The sequence below is a fragment of the Cervus elaphus genome, chromosome 20 (assembly GCF_910594005.1).
Source record: "Cervus elaphus chromosome 20, mCerEla1.1, whole genome shotgun sequence".
Classification (NCBI taxonomy): Eukaryota; Metazoa; Chordata; class Mammalia; order Artiodactyla; family Cervidae; genus Cervus; species Cervus elaphus.
Genome location: NC_057834.1, coordinates 100,906,975 through 100,929,018, shown reverse-complemented (window position 1 = coordinate 100,929,018; position 22,044 = coordinate 100,906,975). Strand labels below are relative to the sequence as shown.

General features: G+C 39.8%; 1 protein-coding gene across 4 annotated transcripts in view; it reads left to right on the top strand.

The window, feature by feature from the left end:
* Nucleotides 1-22,044, top strand: part of DNAJC6 (DnaJ heat shock protein family (Hsp40) member C6) — a 170,598-nt gene that overhangs the window by 114,065 nt on the left and 34,489 nt on the right. For all 4 annotated transcript variants that reach the window (XM_043877820.1, XM_043877821.1, XM_043877822.1 and 1 more), the window contains 7 exons: nucleotides 9,875-9,997; nucleotides 14,940-15,073; nucleotides 15,697-15,891; nucleotides 16,796-16,913; nucleotides 20,197-20,276; nucleotides 21,124-21,317; nucleotides 21,418-21,498. In XM_043877820.1, coding sequence (XP_043733755.1) covers nucleotides 9,875-9,997; nucleotides 14,940-15,073; nucleotides 15,697-15,891; nucleotides 16,796-16,913; nucleotides 20,197-20,276; nucleotides 21,124-21,317; nucleotides 21,418-21,498 — 925 coding nt within the window. The remainder of the gene's footprint in view (nucleotides 1-9,874; nucleotides 9,998-14,939; nucleotides 15,074-15,696; nucleotides 15,892-16,795; nucleotides 16,914-20,196; nucleotides 20,277-21,123; nucleotides 21,318-21,417; nucleotides 21,499-22,044) is intronic.

Here is a 22,044-nt window from a genome sequence, read left to right as displayed (position 1 = left end):
AGCTGTGATTGGTTCTGCAGCTGCATCTGGATTTCTTAATAAATAGAAAGGGTTTTTTACACATTGGACCCTGTAAAAGTGAAGTGTTAGTCACTCAGTCATGTCTGACTCTTTGTGACACCATGGACTATAGCTCACCAGGATCCTCTGTCCATGGAATTCTCCAGGCAAGAATACTGGAGTGGGTTGCCATTTCCTTCTCCAGGGGATCTTCCCAATCCAAGGATCGAACCCATGTCTCCCACATTGCAGATGGATTCTTTACTGTCTGAACCACCAGGGAAGTCCTGTGAAAGTGAAACTTGATTTCAAATATGCAAAATAATATCTGGCTGTGTTTACTATGTATCAAGGATCTCAGTTTTGATGCCAGAAAACATTTTGCTCCAAATTTTAGTTGCCATTAATAATCTCTGGGCCTCAGTTTCCTGATCTGTAAAATCTAGAAATTATTCTGTATGCTCTCTTAGACCACTTCTTAGCCTAATGTTCAATAAGATAAGGGAGAATTTTGTGAAGGATTCTCTTTTCTCAGAGTGTTTCCAAATAAGGTAAGAGGTCACCCAGTGGTTCTCAAGATTTAATGTACATCAGAATCTCCAAGAGGGCTTTTAAACTCCCAGACCTGGCCCTTCTGCTTCAGCAGAGGGCTGGGATGAGAAGCTGCCATGCCCACACCTTCCTGGATAGTGCTTCTGCTGTTGCCCTGGGGACCACTCTCTGAGAAGGGCTGATAAAGCTGTTTTCAAGTGGTTTGCTCTAAATTCCCATTCTGTAACAGATTTTAAATGCAGCTCTTTCAAATTTCACTATAATTAACTGCTCTTCCAACTCTTATTCCATCTATTACCTTGTTGAGAGCAAGTAAATTGGCATCCACAAAAATGTGGGTAGATATTTTATTTCTAATTCAGCAAATCTTTTGAATTGATCTTTTTGGTTTAAAAGCTCAGTGCCATCATTTTCTTTCTTCTTTTTTTTCATTGAAGTTTTGTTGATTTTCAGTGTTGGGCCAATCTCTGCTTTATAGCAAAGTGACTCAGTTATACACAAATGCCATTATTTTCATAATTGAAGGACCATGAAACATCCTGCATAATATTCCATAGGAATTTTATTTCATCTTGAAATATTTGTGATAGTCTGGAAAATTTTCCCTCTGGAAGTAAATAAAGATATAATATCATTATAGAAGTATTCATGCACATGAATATATGCATATGTGATTATGCATATATACATACATGATTTATAAAAGCAATCTCTATAAAGATATTTAAAGAAAGGCATCAATTAGTATAAGCACATATTTTTGTGACCAGACTTAGCAGTCTTACCAAAGGAACCAGAAACTGAACATGGAACACCTGCCTTGGGCTGTTCTCACTTGCCCTCAAAGAGTAGTTCAGTTCAGTCGCTCAGTCATGTCCTACTCTTTGCAACCCTGTGGAGTGCAGCACGCCAGGCCTCCCTGTCCATCACCAACTCCCAGAGCCTGCTCAAATTCATGTCCATCGAGTCGGTGATGCCATGCAACCGTCTCATCCTCTGTCATCCCCTTCTCCCCCTGCCTTCAATCTTTTCCAGCATCAGGGTCTTTTCTAAGGAGTCAGTTCTTCGCATCAGGTGGCAAAAGTATTGGAGTTTCAGCTTCAACATCAGTCCTTCCAATGAATATTTAGGACTGATTTCCTTTAAGATTGACTGGTTGGATATCCTTGCAGTCCAAGGGACTCTCAAGAGTCTTTTCCAACACCACAGTTCAAAAGCATCAACTCTTTGGCGCTCAGCTTTCTTTATAGTCCAACTGTCACATCCGTACATGACTACTGGAAAAGCCATAGTCTTGACTAGACCTTTGTTGGCAAGGTAATGTCTCTGCTTTTTAATATGCTGTCTAAGTTTGTCATAGCTTTTCTTCCAAGGAGCAAGAGTCTTTTAATTTCATGGCTGCAGTCACCATCTGCAGTGATTTTGGAGCCCCCCCAAAAATAAAGTCTCTCACTATTTCCTCTGTTTCCCCATCTATTTGCCATGAAGTGATGGGACCAGATGCCATGATCTTCATTTTTTGAATGTTGAGTTTTAAGCCAGTTTTTTTTCACTCTCCTCTTTCACTTTTATCAAGAGGCTCCTCAGTTCCTCTTCTCTTTCTGCCATAAGGGTGGTGTCATCTGTGTATCTGAGGTTATTGATATTTCCCCCTGCAATCTTGATTCCAGCTTGTGCTTCATCCAACCCACCATTTCTCATGATGTACTCTGCATAGAAGTTAAATAAGCAGGATGACAATATACAGCCTTGACATACTCCTTTCCCAATTTGGAACCAGTCTGTTGTTCCATGTCCGGTTCTAATTGCTGCCTCTTGACCTGCGTACAGATTTCTCAGGAGGCAGGTAAGGTGGTTTAGTATTCCCATCTCTAAGAATTTTCCACAGTTTGTGGTGATCCACACACTCAAAGGCTTGGGTGTAGTCAGTAAAGCAGAAGTAGATGTTTTTCTGGAACTCTCGTGCTTTTTGGATGATCCAATGGATGTTGGCAATTTGATCTCTGGCTCCTCTGCCTTTTCTAAATCCAGCTTGTACATCCAGAAGTTCTCGGTTCATGTACTGTTCATGCCTCGCTTGGAGAATTTTGAGCATTACTTTGCTAGTGTGTGAGATGAGTGCAATTGTGTGGTAGTTTGCACATTCTTTGGCATTGCCTTTCTTTGGGATTGTAATGAAAACTGACCTTTTCCAGTCCTGTGGCCAGTGCTGAGTTTTCCAAATTTGCTGGCATATTGAGTGTAGCACTTTAACAGTATCATCTTTTAGGACTTGAAATAGCTCAGCTGGAATTCCACCACCTCCACTAGCTTTGTTCGTAGTGATGCTTTTTAAGTCCCACTTGACTTCGGACTCCAGGATGTCTGGCTCTAGGTGAGGTATCACACCGTTGTGGTTATCTGGGTCAAAGAGCAGGGAGCACGCTTTTTAATTTGCTGCCTAGAGTGATGCCTGGCCTGGCTAGGATAAGTTTCTCAGATGATCAAATGTGCCAGGTATTGTTGAATATGTAGATATCGAATAAAAATTTGATTCTTGTTCTCAAGGCACTTCAGCCTAGTTGGTAAAAGAAGCCAGGATGTTCTCAAGACAAATGGAAATAATATTTACAATACATACTGAGAAAATTTAGTGAAGGGAGACAGCAGTGAGAGCTGGACCCCAAAGCATGAGTAAATCTCGTCTAGGTGAAAGGAGTAGGGTTATTTCTCCTCCATGCAAACTGTAGAGGGTGTCTTACACATGTCTTCATGATCTGGCCTCTGTGCCTCTAGCTCATCTTTCACTGTTCTTCTGTGAGAACCATGCTGCCACCAGGGGAGACACACTGTCTCATCCATGAGCTGCTCCCACTCCCTGACAGGACACTCATTCCACAGCCCCACTCTTTCTTTTTTCACCTGACTTTGCTAAGGCAAGGATTTCTGCATGTCAATTCCAATTCTTTCCCCTAAAAGACAGAACTGCAGTACATCGTTAGACCTTTATAGATGGTCCCAGAACTCCACAGAATGGAACTGGACCCTCTGACTTCACTCAACCCTCAGGTGCATGTCAGGAAGACAGTCCCGCAGCCTTAGAATTTTCAGCATAGCTCTGTTTTCGATAGGTCTGTATCTCTTTCTAAGTCTCTAATCTTTTCTCTTCCCAACACTAACACTGCAAGCTGATTTGCATCACATTGTTGCATGACTTAGAAAAGTGTTCTTGATTCTCATCTTCCTATCCCTGAGGACTGATATCATTTTCTCCTCCTTCCAGACCAGTGGATGGCTAGGTCTGCAATTAAGTCTTATTTTAATAAATGTAGATGGCCAAGGCTTCCATGGATACAGCTGTTGGAAGAGACCAAACACAAGACCAGTTTTGTGTAGGGACTCACAGGAGTGGATCTCTGTCTGCGTCTCTGTTCCTTGAATCCTGAACTCAGCCATTTTACCTTTTTATTATGTGATGTGTGTTTGGAGATAAAGGTGGTGGTGACAGAAATGGGCTGTTTCTAGGATGATTTTATTTTGCTGAGCGGCATCATTCTTTATTTTGATTAACTTTTATACTTAGAAACCACATGGGTTGACAGCAATCATATGCAATAATTAAATAGCAGTTTCTTAGTATTTGCATATGTAGGTATGTATGAAAGTGTTAGTTGCTCAGCCGTGTCCGACCCTTTGGGACCCCATGCACAGAATATTAAAATAGGACTCTGTGTTTAGTTTCAGTTTTAGCAGAGGATTTGACTCAAAACAAAGCATAGCCGATAGCCCTGCATTCATAGTGTTAGAATTCCTATTCAGGACTACAGAGGAGGTGTTCAGTGTCAATTTTTTGCCTCTTCTTAGCTGGTATCCACCTTGAGGAAATAAAGTCATGCTGTTGACAGTGAAGTCCTGGAGACCAGTGAGATGCATCATCTAAACCAGATGTTCTGAATCTAAGTTAAACAAACATGAATCCATTGTATATTTTGATTCATGCATGGACTTCAGAGTTTAACCATGTATTTTCACTCCTATTTTTTTATTATGATAGAAGACATATAACATAAACATACCATTTTAGACATTTTTAAGTGTACAATTCAGCAGCATTAAATACACTCATAATAGTGTATAATCATCACCAGTATCTATACCCAAAGCTTTTTCATCATCCCCCAAATATACACTGTACTCATTCACTCTGAGTGAATGTATGTGTGTGCGCACTGGTTCCATTTCTGCACAGAAGTTTTGTAGCTATGTCCTAGAGTTTCAGGAACCACTGCTTTATATATTTCTTGGTGTTATTGTTGGCAATAAATGGAAAAGTGGATGAAAGGCCAGCAAATCTAAGCTGCCCTGAAGTTCTTACATCCTGATAATGTGAATGTAAGTGCCACTTTGAGCCTCCTTCTCCCTCTGTGCAACCAGGAAGGAGCAAGTTGAAGGAGCCCAGTTAGTAAAATAGAAAAGATAAACCCAGCTAATTCTTTTAGAATCTTATTTTATTGCCACTATTTCTAAACTGCCTAATCTTGTAGAATTTCTTCCTCTTTGCAAATAATTTAATTTTAGGAAAATACAGGATCAAGTTGGGTTTCTTAAAGGGTTTGTGATTTTTTTGAAGGTCACCTTTTTTTCCTTTTTCCTTCCAGAACTCACTAAAGAGGTCACCGTATCTCCTAGTTGTTTCTCTTCTGGTTTTCTGGATGGTGAGGAGTGTTGGCCATAGAGGAATGACTTTATAGATTATATTCATCTCTCCTCTGTCACTGTGCATCAATGTAAGGGCAGGAAATAATGGGGCAGAAAAATACCCCTGGCCTGGGAGTCAGAGAACCTGCAAAGTCCCACATTCTAGTTCTGCAGCCTTCAGTGACTTGACTGTCTTATTAACCTTGGAAAAAAAAAATAGCCCCCACTTCCTAACTACCTCAGAAATGTATGGACTTGTAGTTAATAATCATCAATGTACAAATTTTTATTATTTTTTACTGAGGTGAAATTCATATGATGTGCACAAAAATAATCCTAGATTCACATCTCAACTGTTCCTATTTTGGGTAAGTCACTTCATCTCATCTAAAACTCATTCTCCTATAGTAAGTAGAGATGACAGTAAGGATTTCCATCTCACAAATACTTAGAATATTTTTCTGTAGGTGTGCGATAAGGAATGCATTTGATAGCAGTGTCTGGCTTAGAGTAAGCCTTCAGTAAGGGGAAGCTATAATCACCATTACTAATAATAAGATGCCAAATAAGCAATTGCCTGAAGTATCTCTGTCCTCCAAAAATGGAATCAGATTCTTAAAACATTGGATCTGACTCTTCAGTTTGATTCTCTATAGCATCTTTTGCTCTTATGCTCAGCAAATGGGATGCTTCTGTCATCTCCTCTCTTGCCCAGGGAGACAGAAAGATGAAAACCAAATGGCATTCAGCCCTGTGATGTTTCAGCCTCCTGTAATCCATATGGCGTTTTCTGCTGTCTGCTCCTCCAGGAGGGGTTCAGAGAGACTGGAGGCAGCGTGATGAAGTGTCACCTGCCCAAGGACTGTGCCCACCGCACAAAGCTGTGAACCTCACAGAGCTACAGAAACCTCTTGCAGAGATTGATTTTGTTTAAAACTTTTTTTGTTTTTTTTTTTTTTACACCTTAATGTTTTTCCCTTTTAGAGCACATGCTTTTAAAAAATTTTAATTGTATGTTTGTCTAATGGTGTATAATTTTATATCAAGTAAATATGTAATTATGGCGTACTTTAAATTAATATTATTTACTTGATTACTTTAATGATTCTGAACAATTGGTGTATTGTGCTAAGAACAGTTTAGCCAGCTTTTAGCTGAGACTCATTATAGATATTGACATTTAGTATTTATAGGGGTGATATATAATTTCTAAAAGGTTTAAAAATGCTGCCTGAATACTGCTTGAGAAAAGAAATTTTCTACACTTTTACACAGTCACAATCTAAAAATACAACAAAATTGATTCACCATTCCTTCTTCAAGATCTTTTACACATAGACAAAGATAAATCATATTATAAGAAGAGATTACCACATAGGGTTCCTTCCTTGGTTCTCTCACTTGTTCGTTCACTCAGCAAATACCTCCTGAGTGCCTGCCATTGGACTCACACGTGGACTCTGGACTTGGGTTACAGAAACAAAAGCTGGTCTCTCTTCTCCTGGGGCTTAGCGTCTAGACAGGGAGATAGATGTAAACAGTTAATCTGAATACGGATTGTCAGTTAGCTGACACTTACTGTGTTTGTCATGCTTCTTAATTCCCAGCTGCCTTGTAATGCCCATTTTTACTTCACACACAAGAGAATTGAGTCTTGGAGAGGTTAGCAACTTGCCAAAGGTTAGTTAGGTAGTAAGTGGTAAAGCTAAGGTGAAAGCCCAACCTGTGGGCTTCACCTTGTTGCTCTGCTGATCAGGATGACAAAGTGTTTCTGCCTGTGAGTGTTGAGAGAAACTGTCAGAGATGGGAGAACACTTAACTTGGGCCTTGTGGTGTGAGTTGGAATTTACCAAGGGGAGGAAACACATCGCAGACAGGAAGCAGCTTGTGTAAATGTACATTTTGCAGTTCCTCTGACGGCAAATCTTTTCTTCCCAGTTATTCTATTTTTAATCATTATTTCCGTACCTTGAGAACACATCATTGGGGAATCCCTGTTCTTACCATAAATTTACAATTAGGGAAAGGTAAATACATTAAGACTACCCATATTTGAAGAGAGTGATTTCTGCTAATGGGTAATTGATTGATCTAGAAATCAGGATGGGATGGAGAGAGAGGACCTGGCAGAAGACCAGTGGCATCCCATGGCAAAACCAATTTGCATCCAGTTGGCATAGACTGTTCTCCTAACTTTGCTTAAGTTAGGAAATAGTCCCTTGGTTCAGGCCTCCACAAACAGGTGCTTTGACCAGAGTCCCAGAGGACTGTACCTGTAAATCTATGTTACTGTGCCAAATCAGACTCTCTTCCAGAATGTTTTTGTCTCTGTTTAAAGGGAATACCATGTCCAAGATGGAAAAATCATTGGGGAATCTATCTGAGGATAAAGAATGGGCCAGAAACAGCCCCAAATCATATTAGGTGAAAGGGGCAAGCTTTTATGGATACAGAGGCTCAACACTGGCTACCCTGGCTTGTTTGGTAGCTTTGTTAGGTATTTCATCTATTTTGTTTAATAAATTGCACCTGTCATTCTTAAAGGTCTATGATAATTAACAACCTGGAAGGTCCCCTGATGCCACCTACAATCGTTTTACAGTAAAAAAGTTACAAACTAACCAAAAAGAATGGGGTTTTGGCATCCACAGAGAGAGAAACTCTGTGTTTGCTTTCTGGTGTGAACTCTAGACAGCACAGATAATTTCCCACCTATATTTTGACTAGTTACTATAAGGTTGCTAGAAAAGTGTGAACCAAACAGATTATGCCTGCCTCTCTTTCCCCACTGTTAAATGTAAAGAATTTGGGACGTTTGGGTTTTCTCAGATGAGTGTTGTTAATATTGCAGAGCACTTTTTGATGACACCGTCTGTAAAAGTCTGTTCCTTTGACCAGAATTCCCTGGTCCAATGATGGCACTTGCCATCCTTTTATCCAGCCATTCAGGCCGGAAATCTGGCAGTCATTTTTGTCTCCTCCCCCTGCACATCCCCATCTACACTCACGCACTGCCGCCCTGTGATCAATCACTGAGTCTCGTATACAGGCATTCCACTTCCTATTTTTTGAATTCCTCAAGTCTTTGTGTGTTCCACTACCACTCATCTAGCCTAAGCCGCCATCCTTCTTACTTAGATTCCACTTACAGTCATCTGACTGTTCTCTCTGTCTTTTTTCATCTATATCCTTTCTTCATACTGAAATCTAATAAGTTACTCTCCTTAAATATTTCTCTCAGTTCTTAACAAGGCCTTGTATGATCTGACCCTTTAGTCTAAACTTTTGCCAAAAAGGATTTTATGCATTTTTTTTCAAACATAGTTGGCTCTGTCTGACCTTAAGGCTTTGTACTACAGTTACCTGATAAAATAATAATAGTGATAGCCAGTATTTGTTGATCATTTTGTGTGTGTCAAATACTGAGCTAAACCCTTGAAATACATTCTCATGTGGTAGCCACAATCCTATGAGGTAGGTAGGTGATTATCATTCACAGTATTTTATGGAGAAAGGCTTAGAGACGTCATTAAAGAAAAGTGAAGGTGTTCGTCATTGAGTCATGTCCAACTCTCTTCTGTCCATGGAGTTTTCCATAGGCAAGAATACTGTAGTGGGTTGCCATGCCCTCCTCCAGGGGATCTTCCTGACCCAGGGATCGAATCCAGGTCTCCTGCATTGCAGGCAGATCCTTTACCATCTGAGCCACCAGGAAAGCCCAGAGGGGTCATTGAGAAGAAAAGTGAAAGTGAAAGTAGCTCAGTCATGTCCGGCTCTTTGCCACCCCATGAACTGAAGCCCACCAGGCTTCTCTGTTTTCATGAGTTTGCCTAAATCTAAGCTTTTCCCTGCTGAGACTCATGCCTAGAATTTTGAGACAAATAACAATCTCAGCCAGTATACTGTTGCCGCAATGTGACTTACATTCAGAAGACCTTGGTTGCAATCCTGGTGCTAACCAGTGGTGTGACTTTAGATAAGACAACCTCCGTGAGTCAGTCTTCTCATTTGCAAAATGGGAATCATATTAGTACCCATCTTACATGATTTTTCAGCTTAGAGCCAAGCATAATTCTGCAAGTGTAGTCAGTGTTCTATAATGTGCTAAATGATTGCATGTGTTAAATGAATGAAAATGCCAGATATCACCCCCATGGAGTTGTGGGTTCCTTTATTAAAAGAGAAGGAAATAAGACCCCTGAAAAAGCCTATCTTTGGCTTACTCAGCAGCACTTTTTCATGTTTTCACTTTTATCAGCTTGGATAAAACTAAGGGTAGTGCAGGATTTATAATGTAACCCTATAATTAAGCATCTAGTAGGCAGATCAAAACATTTTATGCTAAATAGAGATTAAATTCAGTGTAACCCCACAGAATTTTTAAAAATACAAATAGGTAGTTTAAATCATCCAGTTTAATTTAAAATGTATTTCAAACTGTGTTTTCATTCCGTTTACTGAAACAGAATTTTTTAAGTAAAAAAAATTACAGGATTAAACTCTTCTGTGTTTGGACCCTGTTCCCAACTCTTCCTGCTGTGTTGAAAGAGGATGTAGTATCACTTCCAGAAGTTATTTGGTGTGATACCTGCTCATGGAGAGGGAGCTGCTTGGGAATTCATTCCTGTCTGCTGTGTTCCTTTAGGTCTCAGAATGCAGTTGGCCCATCAGGCAGGCGCCCAGCCTGCACAACCTCTTTGCTGTGTGTCGGAATATGTATAACTGGCTACTACAGAATCCCAAGAACGTCTGTGTTGTCCACTGCTTGGTGAGTAAGCTTTTCATGTTGCTGATGTGGCTGTCATTTGTGCTGGTTTGGTTTGGTCAAGTACAAATGGCCTTATATAGACTAGCGAACAGGTAATGCTTATATTGAATAAGCGTTTATTAAGAACCTCCTTAGGAATTAGGTGATGTAAGGGTTATAAATGAGGGGAACACATTATTCTTGCCTTAAAGCGTGAATGCCAATGGGAGAGGCAGATATGTATACAACCCCCATAATACAGAGCCTCTGAAATGTGCTATTACTAATATAAAAGAAGTAGAAACAAGAACTGTGGGTGCCCAGGCAAAAATGCCAGAGTTTTAGGTGAATAGAATTGACATAAGCATATTGGAATATTTTATTCTCTTACCTTTATGTTTGAATAAAAGCAAAATTAAAAGACATCTATGCCCTTGTATGCAGTCACATAGATTGATGATATTTTATAGCAGTTCTAGTGGGACTGATGATTTTTCTGACCACTGACTTCCTAGAGTCCCTTTCCCCAACCCTTCGTCTGGAAGGCTTTTGCGTATTGCTTTAGACTCAACTTTGGGTAATATCTTTTTCATAATATGGGCATTCAGTTATATATCTAAATATCTTTGGTGGCATTTAATGTACTGCGTCATCATGACCTGGTGACCTGCCTGTTTTCCCACTAGACTATAAGCATCTTGTGGGCAAGAACTGTACCTTTTTTACCTTTGTATCCCAGGTACAAAAGATATGAATAAGTGATGGACTACGTGAAGAAATGAGCACAAAAATGAAATCTGAGCATAAATATTAGAACTATTCATTATGTTGATAAACTTTAGGGTATATATTTTGCTATAATCTTAGTTGATGATTTTTCCCATCTTTCTTAAGAGTCGGTTGGCAAAAAAAGGGATGAAAGCTGAGTACATTTTTTCTTCTTTCCATTTCACATCCCCAAAGTCTTGGTAATAAGGGAAAAACACTTGGTGTTCATAGCAGTTTAATGTGAAAGGTCGAAGGGTTTTCCTTTTAGAGGCAGAACAGATTGTTTAAAAGACAGATTATTTTAGAGACTAAGCAGCCTTTAGGCACTTTGATGATTTTTCTCTTCACTTAGAAACTTTCTAAAAGTTCAACAAGCCTAGGTCTGGTGGCTTTGTAAGGGGAGATGGCTCGAGAGAGACCAGAGGCTCCCAGTTCTAATGATACAATCATGACAAATAAAAACCCAATGAAAGAAGAAAAAAGAAAAAAAAAAGAAGCAGACAAAGAGTTAGGACCCTGTCTGCTCTCTAGGCTTTCATGTGTTGGACATGCATGAATTGGAAAGGACATGCATGAGTTGGGAGTCTGCACTGAGTCTTTGGAAATGGAATTGAAGCTGGAGGTGGGAGCACTTATTTTTATTTTATATACTCCTTTTTTTTATTATTATTAAAAATAAACACATGGACTTCCTTGGTGACACAGGATAAGAATCCACCTGCCAATGCAGAGGACATGGGTTCCAGCCCCAGCCCAGGAGGATCTAGCATGCCGCAGAACTTAGTTGGTTCAGCTAAGCCCGTGAACCAAAACTACTAAACCTGCGCTCTAGAGCCTGTGCCCCACAAGGGAAGCCACTGCAATGAGAAGCCCTCTTGCCACAACTAGAGGAAGCCTGAGCAAAGCAACGAAGACCCAACACAGTCAAAAATAAATAAATAAATAAAAATTAAAAGCATATATTCGTCTTTTAATTAAAAAAGAAAAAACTAATAAAACTTTTAAAAAGACCTGGATAGCAGATAAAGGGAGCGAACACATATCTAAGAGCCATGAACCTGTTAAAAGAGTGTCAAGAAGGCTAAATTCCAAAATTCTAGAATTAAGATTGAGAAATATGTCTTTAAAAAAAACTGTCCTTGGAGTAAGGACAACAACAAATGCTTGAGGCACACAGTAAAACTGTAAATCCTTTATTCTGTTTCTTCATCAGGGGAACAGATGTCAAGCTAGAAAATGAGGAACAATGATAAATAAGACAAAGCTGAGAGGTAGTGAGATAGTGAAATTGCATCACAGTCCTTAAAAATAATCCTCTCTCTAGACTTAAATTATGTGACACAATGCTAAAAGCACTTTGAAAAGCAAATATGGGTTCCTTATATGTTATTAGGAAACAGGAAAAAGTGCCAGGCAGGCAAGGAAAGGAGGTTTTTTCCCCAAAAGACGGAGGAGTTGATCTTGAAAAGTTATAGACTGGTGAGCCTGATGGTGATTCAAGGTGAAATTCTAATACAATTTTTGCACAGATAATTTTAAACTCTTAGAATAAAGAAGTCCACATTGATTCATTATAAACATACATGTCAAACCAACTGAACTTTTGGAATAAGACTAATGGATTAGTAGAGATATTTTCCCATTTCTTACATTCAAGATGGAAACCTTTGGGCTAAATTGTTATACATTTAGTCAAATATTGGCTGAATATTGCTTCCAAAGAAAGGTGATTAATGGATCAGTATCTTCCCAGGAAAAGGTTGCATTTGGTTGTCCTTTTAATTAACAACTTTGAAAATGTGGAGATAAGCTTACCAGCTTTCTCAGGCTGAGAAGGTCACATAATGAATCTAGATCTTGGAAGTTTTTGCAGGCTAATAGAAACCACTAATGTGAAATTAAATACAGGATAAATGTAAAGTCCTGAATTCTGGTTCTTAAAGATTAAGTGTATTTATCTATTATCATATCATCTGAAAAAGGGCTCACAGTTCTAGTGGATGGAAAGATCAATAAGAACTTATGGTGTGATTTAGCTTGCATTCAGTTTAGTGTGGGGCTATGGGATATAGATGGGGAGACAGTGGAAACAGTGTCAGACTTCATTTTTTTGGGCTCCAAAATCACTGCAGATGGTGATTCAGCCATGAAATTAAGACGCTTACTCCTTGGAAGGAAAGTTATGATCAACCTAGATAGCACATTAAAAAGCAGAGACATTACTTTGCCAACAAAGGTCCGTCTGGTCAAGGCTATGGTTTTTCCAGTGGTCATGTGTGGATGTGAGAGTTGGACTGTGAAGAAAGCTGAGTGCCGAAAAATTTGATGCTTTTGAACTGTGGTGTTGGAGAAGACTCTTGAGAGTCCCTTGGACTCCAAGGAGATCCACCCAGTCCATCCTAAAGGAGATCAGTCCTGGGTGTTCATTGGAAGGACTGATGCTGAAGCTGAAACTCCAGTACTTTGGCCACCTCACGCAAAGAGTTGACTCACTGGAAAAGACCATGATGCTGGGAGGGATTGGGGGCAGGAGGAGAAGGGGACGACAGAGGATGAGATGGCTGGATGGCATCACCAACTCGATGGGCATGAGTTTGAGTAAACTCCGGGAGTTGGTGATGGACAGGGGTGCCTGGCGTGCTGCGGTTCGTGGGATCGCAAAGAGTTGGACACGACTGAGCGACTGAACTGAACTGAATGTTAATAAAAGCATAGTGTTCTTACCACACAAAGGAAGATGGTATTTCCTCTCTAGTTTGGTCAGAATGCATCTTATATCTTGCATTTCACATCTGGGCAGCACATTTAAGGCTGTTGTTTTTAAATTGGAGTCTGTGCAGAGAAAGTCCATCAAATGATGATATCTCTTAAAATGGAACATCAATTGAGGAAGAATTGAAGGGATAGTGTGGTAGTCAGGATTCTCAGAGAAACAGAACTGACAGGATTATATAGAGATACATATGTAAGAGGAGATTTATTATAGGAATTGGCTCAAGGGATTCTGGAAGCCTAGAAATCCCACAATCCACCTCCTGCAAGATGGTGAATTAATAAAGGCAGTGATAACATTTAGTCTATGTCCGAAGACCCCAAAACTGAGGAGGCCACTGGTGTTGGCTCAAAAACCAAGAGTTCCAATGTCCAAGAACAGAAAATGGAGGTCCCAGCTCAAGACGAAAAAGAAAATTCTCCCTTCCTTTGCCTTTATGTTCTGTTTGGGCCCTTGGTAGATTGGGTGATGCCAGCCCACTGCGGTGAGGGTATACCTCTACCCAGTCTACTGATTCAAATGCTGATCGTTTGCAGAAACACCCCCCACCCCCAGACACACACAGAAATAATGTCTTACCAGTTCTCTGGGCACCTCTTAGCCCAATCAAGTTGACACATAAAATTAACCATCACAGATCAGGTGTGTTTTCAACCTGGAAAATAGAAAAGTTGATTTGAGAGTATTTCAAATATGTGAAGGGTTGTCCTGAGGAGAAAGGAGTAAGTTTCCTCTTTGTCCTGACAGAAGGAAGAACAAGGATCATTGAGTGGAATACATTACAATTTCAACATACTCAGTATAAGGAAGAACTTCGAGTTCTTCCTGAAACAGGATGGTCCCTGTCACTTAAAGTATTCTAGAATAAGCTGGCTCACCATCTGTCAGGAATGTTACTGCATGCATTCCTTTACCGAACATGGTTGAATCAGGTGAAACTTCTTTATTTTATATCAATCTGGGAATATATTTTGGATAAAATGTATACAAGGCATAGTCCAAAAAGCAGTATTTGCCTAACCTGAGAACTCTTTACCATCACCCTAAACTGAGAGACCTTAACTGTTAGTTCTCATCCTTCCAGTCTAAAGTTACTTTGAAGACTAGATTATTTTTCAGTAAGTAAGTCCAAATCAAATTTATATTGCTGGGTTCTTAGGTTAGCAGAGAGTCAGTCATATCCTAAGAACAAGCCCTCCCCTGCTGCTTTGTGATTTAAATAATTCGAACAGATTTTGGTTTTCAAGTGAAAAATTTTGAATGAATGAGTACCTCCAATTAAGTTTTTTCTCCTCCACATCCCAACCCCCACCCCCAGACTTCCCACCCTAATGTGTCTCTTTTAATTGCGCTGCAGCCTCTCAGTGCTGAGTTGCCTGACTGGCCCATGTTTATGATAAGTTTATACATTTTCTTTGATAGGATGGACGGGCAGCATCATCGATTCTGGTTGGTGCTATGTTCATTTTCTGTAATCTCTACTCTACTCCTGGCCCAGCCGTTCGATTGCTCTACGCAAAGCGACCAGGAATTGGACTTTCACCATCCCACAGGAGGTAAAGCCAGCTCTATGCATGGTTGGCACAGGCATGGTCTAACTAGTATCATGTCCATAAAAAAGAAAAAGATCTTAAAATAACTGACATATTATCTTCTCTTTAATCAGAGTGTCTTCTTTCTCTTATTTACATTGTACCTTTTTGCTTCCTTTTGGATTAAAAATTGCTTCTGGAGACTTCCCTGGTGGTTCACTGGTTAAGACTCCCTGTTTCCAGTGCAGGGGGCATAGGTTCGATCCCTGGTAGGGGAATAAGATCCCACATGTCATGCAGTATGGCCAAAATACTAAAAAAATTTCTTCTGATGATAAATTCTGACTTTTCCCCCAAAGCCAGCCTTCAGCTGATAATAAATTTAATCTGCTAGATCAAATAAAGCTCCCTCCCATAAACTGTTTTCATTAATAAATATCCCACTATGGGATCTTTGGAGGGAAGTGCAGCAGTGTCATTAGATAAAAGCTTTCCTAAATTTTTGTCAGCATTTCTCTTTTGCCAGTTAATGCTTAAGGGACTAACACAGTAAATTTTTACTGTAGGTTAATAAACTTTATAGCAAATCGATTGCTTATTTCTTCTGGTGTTGTCGGCACCAACAGAATGTCAGTCTCGTGTCTTAGGTACCTGGGCTACATGTGTGACCTCCTAGCAGACAAACCCTACCGCCCTCACTTCAAGCCTCTCACGATTAAGTCGATCACTGTCAGTCCAGTTCCTTTTTTCAACAAACAGAGAAATGGATGTCGCCCTTACTGTGATGTGCTGATTGGAGAAACCAAAATATATACAACCTGTGCAGATTTTGAACGAATGAAGTAAGTCGTGATGCTTTTCTTCATTTCTTCTTGTGAACTGCTCCATTCCTGTGTAAGCTGGATCCTATTCTTCCTTTGAGGACTGTATCATTGTGAAATGGCCAGTAATTTAAAAAAATGTTCAGCATAGGTGGTAATCATAGAAAAGCATAGTTAAATCAAGGGATGCTCTAGCCCCCTTCAAGTGGCGATACAAGCTAAGGGACTCACATGAGTTATAATGAGGATTAAGAAAGTGGTGTGGGCAGAAGACCTGGACATTGAAGAAGAAGATGACCTTGATAAGAATTGGTGAGGATAATGGAGGAATTGGAAATGAATGAGGTTTCTATGTGAGCAACTAGGTGGATGGTGATGTAACTAAAATGTTTCAGAACCTATAATAAAGAGCAGGTGCCAGTGGGAGGTGGTAGGGGATGTGGAGAAAAGGAACTGGATGATAACAGGAAGTGAAGTTAATTTGAAATAGATTGAGTTTCAAGATTGCTATTCAAGACCTTCACAGAGTATTTCACTGCTGTTTCTATATTGATCTCCATTGAAGTTTTTGTTCTCTCTCTCTGTTCTTACCATAAGTTTACAATTAGGGAAAGGTAAATACATTAAGACTACCCATATTTGAAGAGAGTGATTTCTGCTAATGGGCAATTGATTGATCTAGAAATCAGGATGGGATGGAGACAGAGGACCTGGCAGAAGACCAGTGGCATCCCATGGCAGAACCAATTTGCATCCAGTTGGCATAGACTGTTCTCCTAACTTTGCTTAAGTTAGGAAATAGTTCCTTGGTTCAGGCCTGCGCAAACAAGTGCTTTGACCAGAGTCCCAGAGGACTGTACCTGTAAATCTATGTTACTGTGCCAAATTAGACTCTCTTTCAGTATGTTTTTGTCTCTGTTTAAAGGGAATACCGTGTCCAAGATGGAAAAATCTTCATTCCTTTGAGCATCACTGTACAAGGAGATGTGGTTGTTTCCATGTATCACTTGAGGTCAACAATTGGAAGCCGGCTACAGGCTAAGGTATGGTTTCAGAAAGAATAATGACTTAAGTTCAGCTGACCCTTTAATAAGAGCATTTCAGTATTTTTTCTATATCACTTTGGGCTTGAGTAACTTCTGGTTTTAGAATTAGAAAAAACATTTAAAGTTTACTTACGGAAATGACCTATATGTCCATCAATAGATGAATGGATGAAGAAGATGTGTTGTGTGCATATATCCATACATACAATGGAGTAGTATTCAGATAAAAAACAGTCAGATAATGCCATTTGCAGCAACATGGATGGAATTGGAGATTATCATACTAAATAAAGTAAGTCAGAAAGAGAAAGACAAATACCATGTGCTATCACTTATTTGGGCTTCCCAGGAGGCACTGGTAGTAAAGAACCTGCCTGCCAATGCAGGAAACATAGGAGACTCAGATTCAGAATGTCCCTGGGTCAGGAAGATCCCCTGGTGGAGGGCATGGCAACCCACTCCAAAATTCTTGCCTGGAGAATCCCATGGACAGAGAGGATCCTGGAGGGCTACAGTTGATAGGGTCGCAAAGAGTCAGACATGACTGAAGCAACTTAGCATGCACACACACATCACTTATATATGGAATCTAGAATATGACACAAATGGGCTTATCCACAAAACACAGACAGAGAGAGAACAGACTTTTGGTTGTCAAGGGAGAGAGAGAGATGGATTGGGAGTTTGAGATTAACAGATGCAAATTATTGTATATAGAATAGATAAACAACAGTGTCCTACTGTATACCACAGGGAACTATATTCAATACCCTGTAATAAACCATAATGGGAAAGAATATAAAAAAGAATGTGTGTGTGTGTGTGTGTGTGTGTATATATATATATAAAAAGCTGAATCACTTTACTGTGCAGCAGAAATTAACACAACATTCTAAATCAACTATACTTCGATAAAAAAAAAAAAGAAAGCAGAAAACAAATGACTTATGCCCATTGCCCTCATTCTACAGGGGAGAAAGCTAAGACTTGGAGGTTGTGACTCGCCCAGATGGCGTTGCCAGAAGACGGCAGCCCTGACACTGAAGTGCAAATCTTGCTCTGTAGCAACCTGTGCTTCTTCACAGTGCCCTATCTGGATCACTGTGAGAGGGGATGTCTCTGTTAAGAACGTGGGATTAAGTAATGACAGTTTTTCAATTTTTCAATGGAAATAAATTTGATATAAAATGCACCCTTCTGAAGTATACAGTGCTCTTATTTTTAGCATTGTCAAAGAGCTGTGCAGCAGTGCTGTCTGATTCCCAAACGTTTTCATCATCCACGAAGGAAACGCTATGTGTATTAGCAGCAGTCCATTCCTCCTCTTCCATCCCCTAGGCAACCAGGAATCTACTTTCTATTTCTATGGATTTGCCTGTTTTAGACATTTCATATAAACGGAGCCATATAATGTATGCTCTTTTGTGACTGGCTTCTTTCACTTAGCCTAATGTTTTCAAGGTTCATCCTTGCTATATCAGTACTTTACATAGCTAGACAGTATTCCATTTTATGATTATATAGCTTTTATTCATCCCTCCATCATTTGGTGTACATATGAGTTATTGCCACTGTTGGGATATCACAAATGACGCTACAAGTAATTGCATTTAAAAAAAAATTATGTATTGAAGTACAGTTGACTTAAAATGTTACATTATTTCAAGTGTCCAGCATAGTGATTTGTTATTTTTATAGATTATACACTATATAGAGTTACTATAAAATATTGATTATACTCCCTAGTGTGCCATATACTACATTCTTGTGACTTTATTTTATAACTGGCAATGTGTATCTTTAATGTCCTTCACCTGTTTCACCTTTCTCCCCTGTGACAACCACTGGTTTGTTCCATGTGTGTGCCATGAGCTGTTTTATTTGTTCATTTGTTTTGTTTTTTATAGTCCACATACAAGTGAAAACATACAATATTTATCTTTTTCTGTCTGACTTATCTCACTAAGCATAATACCCTCCAGGTCCGTGCATGGTGCTACAAATGGCAAGATTTCATTCTTTTTTTATGGCTGAATAATCATGTATGTTGTATATATATGCTATATATATATGTATATGTGTGTATATAATACACATCACATTATTCATTCATCTGTCAATGGGCACTCAGATTGCTTCCGTATCTATTGTGAATAATACTGCCATGAACTCAATATTAAGAAAACAAACAATCCAATTTAAAAATGGGCACAAGACCTAAACAGACATTTTTTTCCCCCAAAGAAACACACAGATAGTCAACAGACTCATGAAAAGATGCTCAACATCACTAATCATCAGGGAAATGCAAATCAAAACCACGCTGAGATATCACCTCACACCCATCAGAATAGAATGGCTATTGTCAAAAAGACAAGAAATAACAAGTGTTATTGTGGCAATGATGTGGAGAAAAGGGAACCCTAATACACAGTTGGTGGGGATGTAAATTGCTACTGCAATATGGAAAGCAATATAGAGTTTCCCTCCCCCTCAAGTTAGGAGTAGAGCTCCCATGTTGTTATTGTTCAGTCCCTAAGTGTGTCTGACTCTTTGTGACCCACGGACTGCAGCACGCCAGGCTTCCTTGTCCTCCACTATCTCCTGGAGTTTGCTCAAACGCATGTTCATTGAGTCAGTGATATTATCCAACTGATCCTGCAGCTTCACACCTGGGTATCTGTCTGAAGAAAATGAAAACACTAATTTGAAAAGATATATGCACCCTAATGTTCATAGCAAATGTTCATATTTTAATTCATCAAGTATTTGCTGAATACATGTTCTATGCCAGTCGTTGCCTAGGGGTTTAGGATTGACAAAAGTAAGACTGCCTTTTAGGAGTTCAGGGGAAATTCACACATGTCCGAGTATCCACTACCATTAAAGAGGTAGGATGAGATGGCATAAAGGTAGCAGTTTATTCTATCCAGTGGTGGCTCAGAAAGGCTACAGAAGATGTGAAGGTGGCTCTTGAAGGATTAGTTCATCAGGTTGGAACAGGGACATCCTGGACAGAAGGAATGAGATGAGTATGGCTAGGTGCAAGAACATCGGGTCTCAGAGATGAGGGGATGGCTTGCCACGAAAGAGTTCATGGAGAGGAGAGGTTGGAAGTGAAGCTGGGCTAGATCCAAATGAGGAGGTTGTTTAATATTCATAGTAAACAAAGGTGCAGATATAGAAGCAGTTGATGATGTATGACTCCCCCAAATATAATCATTTGATCTGGTTCCCTTTTCACTGATTGATTGTAATGTGCTGCTTTTGTATTTTTTAGGTGACCAACACTCAAATATTTCAGCTTCAGTTTCATACTGGATTCATTCCACTGGACACAACAGTTTTAAAGTTCACCAAGTGAGTGCTACTTGGGCCAAACTGCCTTTTCAATCCAAGGAGCTGTGAAATGCTGGCAGTCAAGTTCCCAAGGCTTATTAGTGCCCATGTGACAGCTTCCCCCTCACCCCCAAATCCTGTGCCTGTGGCTTAGCAGCATACTGGAGGCTGGTTGCATTTTCAACTCTCAGTTGGATGTAATTTGTCATAAACATAAATGGATCAGACTTCAAATAAAAAGGTCTGAAATACCAGGTGGGGGAACAGAAGTGAACAGAGAGGGAACAAAGTTTCAGTATGGTTATCCTTTGCATCTGTGTATCCCTTTGTGTTTTGCAACAGGGAAGGAAATGGAATCAACAAAGACCCATCAGAATGAATGCCTGGCTATAGCACTGAAGCAGGGTCCCCCAGGACCTCTGCATCAGATATTAGTTGCTGTATTACAGTGTAGTCTAGGGGACCCATGTGAGTGGTTGAAACTGGGGTGATAGGTGGGAGTTGCTAGAGCCAGGTTAGGAGTAGACATTCAATAGCTCAGGATGGTGGCTGTGAGCCTATTTCACTATTTTAACAACTGATTTGGACATGCCAGTGTACACTGTCAGAATATATCCGCCCTGCTGTCTAGAATGCTTTCACAAGCAGTAGTATCTAAATTCTATAAGTAGACACTCTTCTCCTCTTTTCTCTCCATGAGGAAACTGAGACTCAAAACAGTAAAGTCTCTTACATGGTAATGATTGATTTTTCCCTAGAAATGAGTCTCAGACTGAACTTCGGAATCCATCTACAATGGTTTCTGTACTGAACATCATGCTGGTTCCATTGTTTTTCACTGACCTTATTCTTCTAAATTCCTATTTAGGCCTGAGTTGGATGCATGTGATGTACCAGAAAAATATCCTCAGCTATTTCAGGTAACTCTGGATGTAGAACTACAGCCGCACGACAAAGTGATAGACCTAACTCCACCATGGGAACATTACTGCACAAAAGATGTCAACCCCAGCATCCTCTTCTCTTCTCACCAGGAGCATCAAGATACTCTGGTCTTAGGAGGTATGAGTCATCTGGTGGTTTAGTTTTCAGAACGAAGCCTCTGTGTTATTTATCTCATTGATTTATTTCCTGTGTTTCCTCGATGTCTTTTGTCTTGCAGGACAGGCTCCAATAGATATCCCTCCAGATAACCCCAGACATTTTGGACAAGGTGGCTTCTTTTCCACTCTCTGCTGGCAAGGTATTTATTTCCAAGTATTTCTCTTAGTTACATGGTTAGGTGGTTAAATTACATGGTTCTTCTATAAAAATGATTAGTCCTTGAAACAGTCTAAAGTAAAAACAACACTTAGAAGTCATCTACCTAACATGTTATTTCACATTCTTCCTGCTCATTCCTTTTCCATATGAGGCAACTTTCCTACTCTGAACTCCATGGATGCCATTAGACTGATGCAAAAGGCTATTTTAAGCTGAATTCTACCTTTTCTATTATGCAGTGTTATGGATCACAGCACTGGGTTAATGAATAATCATGGTATTTTCTAGGATCTCCATTCACACTGCTGACACACACAAAAAATTAGCAAAGAACTCAATCTCACGCCCTTAAATAAATTTTCCAAAAATACAAAATCTGGCAACACCCACCTCCACCCTGCCCAGGGCTTTGACCACTAGCAGGGCAGAGCTAAGCTTCCCTGGTGCAGGGAAGGCAAACAGTACGTACATATCTCTGCTACTTGCTTTAAAAACCTTGACAGAGGTTGGACTTGATTGCAATATC